This window comes from Etheostoma cragini, chromosome 2 (genome assembly GCF_013103735.1).
Source record: "Etheostoma cragini isolate CJK2018 chromosome 2, CSU_Ecrag_1.0, whole genome shotgun sequence".
Taxonomy (NCBI): domain Eukaryota; kingdom Metazoa; phylum Chordata; class Actinopteri; order Perciformes; family Percidae; genus Etheostoma; species Etheostoma cragini.
In genome coordinates this window covers 22,965,510-22,973,170 of record NC_048408.1, presented here as the reverse complement: position 1 = coordinate 22,973,170, position 7,661 = coordinate 22,965,510, and the positions used below count along the sequence as shown (strand labels likewise).

General features: G+C 40.2%; 1 protein-coding gene across 1 annotated transcript in view; it reads right to left on the bottom strand.

Moving 5' to 3' along the window:
• Positions 1-2,610: 2,610 nt before the first annotated feature.
• LOC117959144 (Na(+)/H(+) exchange regulatory cofactor NHE-RF2) overlaps positions 2,611-7,661 on the bottom strand; it is a 7,438-nt gene continuing 2,387 nt past the window's right edge. Inside the window, exons 3-6 of the mRNA XM_034896118.1 lie at positions 5,149-5,340; positions 4,035-4,188; positions 3,718-3,938; positions 2,611-3,611 (exon numbers count right to left, since the gene is read on the bottom strand). Coding sequence (XP_034752009.1) covers positions 3,444-3,611; positions 3,718-3,938; positions 4,035-4,188; positions 5,149-5,340 — 735 coding nt within the window. The 3' untranslated portion in view covers positions 2,611-3,443. The remainder of the gene's footprint in view (positions 3,612-3,717; positions 3,939-4,034; positions 4,189-5,148; positions 5,341-7,661) is intronic.

The following is a 7,661-nucleotide window of genomic DNA, read 5'->3' as shown; positions in this document are numbered from 1 at the left end:
GGCTCCACGCCCAGCAACACCCCGAATGGACCACCAGAGATAACTATGTAAGTAAACCATCAAACTGCACATGTTTCTGCTTAAACAGTCACTGCAAAGAGATTTTATCAGCTGATATCAGATGTTTGTTTTTGTGTTTAGGGCAGAAAGATGAAGAGGCAGAGAAAAGTTATAGGTAAGATGACATTTCTGTGAAAGGTGATAAAAAAGGTGATAAGGGATGACACTGGATCATATTATCACAGATTGATAAATGACATGGTTTTACAACCAATAAATATATATATTTTAAATCATAGAAGTTAGTTAAACTTGTTCAAAACTTTGACATTTACATAAATACAGGAGACTGTGGAGGACAAATTAGCTTACTTAGATTTTTTAAATAAAGTTCAGTTCAGTGACAGCAGTAATGGAGTCTTCCTTCTCACTGGCAGAGGTGATAGAGTCTTCTTCCTTACTGACAGATGTAATGGAGACTTCCTCCTCACCTGCAGAGTTGATGGAGACTTCGTCCTCACTGGCAGAGGTGATGGAGTCTTCCTCCTCACTGCCAGAGGACCTGCAGACAGTCCTGGTGATGGACGCTCCACAAACACAGACAGTCTTGGTGCAGCTGCCACACACACAGACGTCCGTGACTCCTGTGTGCGACATGCGTCAACTGCCACAGGGGAATGAGGTCAGCCCTGCTTCATGGCTGGATCTTACGGAAACAGCGTCCACGTTGCTGGCCGCCCCTGCTCCACTGGCTGGAACGCAGAGTCCACCCACTCAGAGGATGTCGGAGGACAGGTGTCCCTCAGTGATGGAGCGGCTTGTGCCAGCTTCCTCTCCTCACTGTACAGCTTCAACTGCCCTTCTCTAGACATCTGCACTCTGGAGCTTAATAAAAAAGATTCATATACAAACAGAATCACAAATAGTACTTTGACGTTTGACAACTAACAGAGCACCGCAGAGCAATACAGTTTTGAAAGCCATTATCGTAGTTGTCAAACACAGGAAAACAGGATCAAGAAATGGGAACAGCAGCCACATGTTTAAACTATTTAACTACAACAGTCTACTCTGTATACTGTAATACAAATAAACAACACCACAACCTACACCCTCCAAAAGGTTCATGAATCAGCACTTCTCTAATACAGCTTCAACAAAAACTTATTGTAGAATTACTGGAGGACTGTTTTGTATTAGACAGTTACAGTATTTAAGTGTATCTAGTAAATGGGCAACTGAGTGTACACTTTGACTAACTAAATAACTATCGTTACATTAAGCCTTTTATCTCATCTTCTAAATTCTGTAGGTTTTTGTCATGCTTTTGTACGGCCTCATTAACTTGTGAGTGTTTTAAGATTTTTTTATCCTGTAATTGCCCCTGAGATATATATATATTTTTTTTAATGTGTGCATCAAGACCGTCTTTTTAAGAATATGGATTCCTTTTCAGACATGATAACATGTGAATGTGAATAGGCTATTAGTCTGTTTTCCACAAACCACATATCTGATTCATCGCCAGCACCATAATAACAGGCTTCTGTTACAGTGCACATCATCTTTTCATTAGTACCGTGATATTACTTGTTAACACCCTGAGGGTTGGGATGATGCTGGGGCAGTGTGAATTCAGGTAAATTGAGACCTCCTTCCTTCTCTGTCAATAGCAGTATATGATATCACCTCTGTATGGAGGTAATTGTATAAAGCAAACACCCTCACACACAGTGTATAGAGCGTTTGGTCTGGATTGTTTGTGTCAGACAAAACTGCTTTTAATAGAAACGTTTTCGATAACAGGCATTGTTTAGAGAGAAAAAAAAAAGAGGACACAGCAGTTGAAGATAACATCTATGTACCTTTATTGTGCATGCCCTTGTTTTATCGCTGCTGTAAACTGACATGAACAGGTATTTCCTGTCCTGTAGCCATCCTTATTTGGCATTTTGTTCACATCACAACGCACTATTGCAGTCTGGGAAAGGGAGTCATGTAAATAATGGTGCTCCTGGTGGCCAAAGAGGATTACATGAACTGATGTGAACTAAAGCGTTCCGGTCGATTCCAAGGCGTAGCTCTGTTGTTTGTAACTTTGGAGTGCCGTCATTAGAGAGAAAAACTAACCAATCGGTGCTGCCTACACTGTGTTATCCTCCTGAACTAAACATGGCTGAATTAGCAAAGCTTTCATGTATTTCTTTCACACCTACTGCAGTCCGATTCCCTGTGTTCACTCGGAAGGAATCACTGCACATGGGTAGGCTCTTTTAAACATTTGAACATGTTTTGGCCTGTTGCTCTCTAGCAGAAGGATAACACGGTGTAGGCAGCACCGATTGGTTTCATTTTTTTCTCTACTGACAGCACTCCAAATTTACAGCCAACAGAGCTACGTGTTGGAATATTGGTGGCTGGTTAGCTGAAGTAGGTCAGCCTACTATGATACATGATATAGGGTTACTGCTCTTTCCTTTGATGAGGCAGTTAAGAGGTCTGTCAGGTCAGGGCCTAAAATTAGCTCAAAACGACATGAATACTGGGCTTCAGCTCATCAAACTTATGACACATTTTACAATGTGTTGATAACATTCTACTGTGGCATTTACACACTTGGAAAGTTTATTTCACATTGTGAGAAGAACCAAGCATATTTGAGAGACAAATCCTTTAAAAGCTTCAACAACTATCATCCATTATTCAACCATTTGCTTAAATATTTTCCTTTACAGACATCATTGAAGGGAAGCACTGAGGTGATCCAACATAATACATTTTATAACTCTTCCTCGCATTTCCTCTATATTTAGGTCTGAAAGTAATATGCTACATTAAATTGTCAAACACAAAGTTAATATAACTACTCCAGAACTCAGCTGTGGTGAGCCATTGTAAATTGAAAAAACATTTAACTATAACTTCAAAAAATGAAATCTACCAAAGTTACAGACAGAAACAGATAGCGTATCTACAGGAAATACGTCTTAAATCACTCATGCATATAGGCTGTTACAGACACATAGTCACTATGGCTCTGAAATGACTATGATTTAATGAAGAGAAACACTGTATACTGACCGGGCACCATGGGCCTCTCAGTACACGGTCTGACAGTCATTAATATCGTTCTTTAATGCAGTGTATTTGCAAGTTTCTGACACATCCAGAGAACATGTCTTTGCCGTTATAGATACTATAAAATAAGCATTTAGAAAATACTATTTAATATCTTTGTCTTCTTTTTACACAGAGCAGAATTTAGGAATATTACTATGAATGTTACCTTTTTTTCCTTTTCACATTACTCTTTCTTTTACTGTACCTCTCCAAGATTGAGGTACAGTACTTACAGTAAAATTACAATATGAACTGTGAAGAATCACAATATTATTTCTCGTTCTATGTTGTTCTTCTCTTTTTCTTCTCCTTGCATTCTGGGGTCATAAGTTGCTGAAGATCTCTTGTTTCTTATTCCAGTCCATAACAGGTGCTCTTTTCTTGTTGCGGCTGGCTAGGGCCTTTAGTTTAGCCTCAGCGGCTGTGGGACTCAGACAGAGGCCACTTTCCACAAAAGGGTCCGAACCACGCCTGTCGTCCTCATCAGGGACCTACAACATACAGAAACATACATGTTTAATGCACACACACACATACATACACACACAGACGGCTAATTTTCTGACTGTTTTGTTTCTCTCCTGCCTCCTCTCTCACCTGGATGCTCATGTCCAAGCTGCTGATCTCTGATTGGGTGGTGGAACTTCTCGAAGACTGAGATGCTGAGCTCCCATTGACCCAGGATTTTGGAGACATATTAATGATCGGGGAGTGTGTCAGCGTGACATTTATGACTGGTGGATCTGTGGCGGGGAGTTCAGTGGTTGGAGAGGGGTTGTGTGGGTCGCTTTCTGTGGCTGATTCATCCAGATGAAGATCTGTGAGAGAGTAAACAGAAACATGAGACATCTGTCTGGAGAGTAAAGAGAGCTGTGTATGTGTGTGTGTGTATGTGTGTGTGCGTACAATTTGACCTTTGACATGGCTGGTGTTGGGTGTGATCCCCAGTCTGTGGAAGAGCTCGTCCGTCTCCTGATTGACCACTAGAAGGCGCACTTCGTCCCCTCCTGCTCTAATAAGTAGCACCACCTCTGAGTGCTTCAGGCCCTCTATGTTGACTCCATTCACCTGAGATGTCAGAGGACACAGATTCAGTGGAAAAAAGTAAAAATTAAGAGATGCAGAAACAATAGTTGAGAAGCCTAAGAAGACAGACAGGAGACAGGGCAGATATTAGGAAGTAGCCATTATAAAAGCAGAAGGTACAAGCACAAGGTTATGCCTCACACACCAACAACAGATGTAATCTGTGATCTGAGTAGAAGCAAGTTTATTTGCATAAATTCCCTTCCTGCCCCCACATTCTACTTCTACACAACATTAACTTTACACTTCATACTGATGAAAATGGAAACAAAGTCTCACTCATGTAAACGCACTTATCAAAAAGCCTGTAATGCAAATGCAGGTGCGCATACATTTCCATATGAAAAGACTAAAACACAAGCCCCTCTTCTACACTTCTATAGAAAAGTGGGGTGGCAGTAGCTCAGTCCATAGGGAGTTGGGTTGGGAACCTGGGCACTGCCAGGTGCCCTTGAGCAAGGCACTGTACCCCCCCCCCCCCCCCCCCCCCCCCCCCACCGCTCAGGGCGCTGGTTAAGCTGGCAGCCCACTCACTCTGACATCTCTCCATGTAAAGTGCATGTACAGGTCCTGAGCATGTGTGTGTATTTCAGGCCTGTGTGTGAGTACTAACAAAAAGTGTGTACACAGAGTGTAGTACAGTAATTTCCCCATTGGGGACTAATAAACAAATTCAAATCTTAAAATTGTCCCCTATCGTCTTTCTTCCTTTCCCTCTTAAGCAACACCTATCTCTCCCACCTACTCTAAATTTAGCTAATCTGCTCCAATCCAATCAAACCTAAAATCAGTACAGACCTGGTTAATATGGGTTGCAGTTGGCATTGTTTTTTTGATTAGTTGCCTAAAATTGACCTCTGACAAGGGTCATGTTTTGGGCCTGCATAGACATTCTGAAAAAGAGGATGGGGGTCATCGTGTGTCTGCACTTTGGTTTGGTACCTCCACAAGTCTGTCTCCAGGCCTGATGTCTGCACTCACAGCGGCTGAGCCGGGTTCCACTGAACGCACAAACTGTCCACGCATCTTCTTATTGCTGTGCAGGTTAAAGCCGTAGCCGTGCTCAGCCTTCACCAGGTGACAAAGACGGGGAAGGAGCTCAACTCCCGGCTTTGGTGAGGGCTGCAACTGCAGATATGATGGGACATAAATGAGATCTTTACAAAAACAGGGGGGAACAAGTCTGTGATTTAGAGTTAAATGCATTTATAGATGCATTCATAGAGTTTATTAGGTACATCTGTTCAACCTAGCGGCCATGGGTTTCCATTTATTTCATGATATAAAACCTGAAGCTTGTTGGTGTAATCGATCACAATGGACAACAAATGTGCATTTATGTTTTTTTATCAAAGTGTCAGTATCAGTGTGTGCTGAGTGGTAAAGTATTTTAAGTACAGATTGATCTGAATAGTCTGCACTGCTTTGTTCTCCAAAGATAATATGAGCTTGATAAAACAAAAAACAAAAATCAATGCAGAATTTGTGTTCACTATGATGGATTACACAATTTGAGCGAGTTTCACGAGCCTGCAGATTTTCTAATTGGACAGATTTGAATGGCTGCTTGTAATAGTATGAAGAAAACATCACAAAAATATAGCGTGTATAGCATGCGTTTGAAAAGGCTTAGCAAATATGTAAACTAACTAAAAACATGTTAGGTAACCTGTCTGGTCATTTAATATATGATCATTTCTTATTTTGTGGCGATGTTTAATGCATTATAATGAATGTTTTGTCATCTAATAATAACAACACCACTAATTATGGCCAAAGAAATGACCATAGAGTTGAATCAAAACCTTTCTGACAAAGTCTGAACAAAAACTTATCATGAAAATCTTCACATAAGCAGGAGCTACTGCAGGGCTGTTGTACTAGATTGCACTAGATTATGCAGGTTAGGGCTGTGAAATAATTTAATTATATCAACTTTCAGTACAGTCATATCTAAAGATCTCTGTTATCCAAATCAGTGATTCCAATCAAATTGTAATTTTAAATAAATTAATCGTAGATCATGTGATGCACATGTAATGTCTTAAAATTAGCAAACATTTGCCAAGAGGTAATTTAAAGTGGCACTGGAAAAAGATTGTCATAACAATATAATATTGATCACATGTTTTTTGCCCAGCCTTACCATGGGTGTATCTGTTAAACAGGCAGGAGGGAAAGTGAAAGAGCAGCGCTTATTCCTCCCTTGGTACCACCACTATATTTTTATTTTGTCTGTAGTAATTTACGTGGAAGTGTTACAAACTAAAGGTAAGTAACAGTTCATATGTTTTTTATCAACACATTAAATGTCTTCTCTTGCCATGAACCTGCATTATCTACACAGTAAATACAAATAATTGTATAATAATTTATTTTATTTAATGACTGTGGTGTTGTTCCCATCGCTTACACCTCCACCACCTTGTGAAAAACAGTAAGTATGCAGATTTACAATAGTAAAGGAAGTGTCTTTCACATTTGTGTATTTAACCTCAGACAGCTTACCTGGACACGTTGGTATCTTTGCTCTTTTACCTTTGTTTCTTTCAAACGGTAAAATGTGTAACTGTTTAATTCTTATTTAATGTTTCTTTATCTCCTAAAAAAAAATCGTTCTGATATTTACCTATATAAGTATATGTTCACTAACAAGTCCAAAACAAGACACCTGCTTAGGCTTTCAGCTAAAATTGCAATCAGCAATGTTTGATAGGCACCAGACTGAAATCTATTCTGTTTTGAATACGTGGTTAGCAGTTATGACAGCAGTGTATTAGCATAAACAAGGTGCTGTAAATCCACATTGTTGTGGTTAAAGTTAATGGGATAAATGTTTAAACTGTATTCTAGCAATGAAAAAGGAGTTTTGCACATATGATTCCAGTTGGGCCCACCGTAGTTTAGCAATCGAGAAGAGTCCACCAAACAATAAGTAGCCTACATTCTATAAGTTTTTGCAGGAAACACGATCAGGTGAGCAGGGAAGAATTCTACAGCTGTAAGTGTGAGCACTCAGTGTGCATAAAGGGACAGAACTGTTGCAATACAATTTGCATTTTAAATGTTCACACACCTTAGAGAAAACAATAGCTTGTAAAGCAGGTGTTTGAATGAAGTTGAAACAGGACAATAAAACCCACTGTTGCACTGTGGCATGGAGATGAGAAATCCTTTTAAAGCTGCTTTTTTTACACTATCTACACTCACTGTTTTATTCAGTCACTGTTAAAGGTCCCTGCAGTCTTTTTTCAACTTACATGTGCTACAATTGACTTTACTGCCTTACTGTGGCTGGAAGAAGAGGGATTGTGCAGTGTGTTGTGTGCACATGTGTAGGTAGTATATTGGCGTTTTTCCACTGCTGGTAACAGCTTGCCTCGGCCCGCCTCGGTTCGCCTCGGCCCATTATACTTCCGTTTTCCATTGCAGATTGAGTAAAGCCTCAGCGTGGC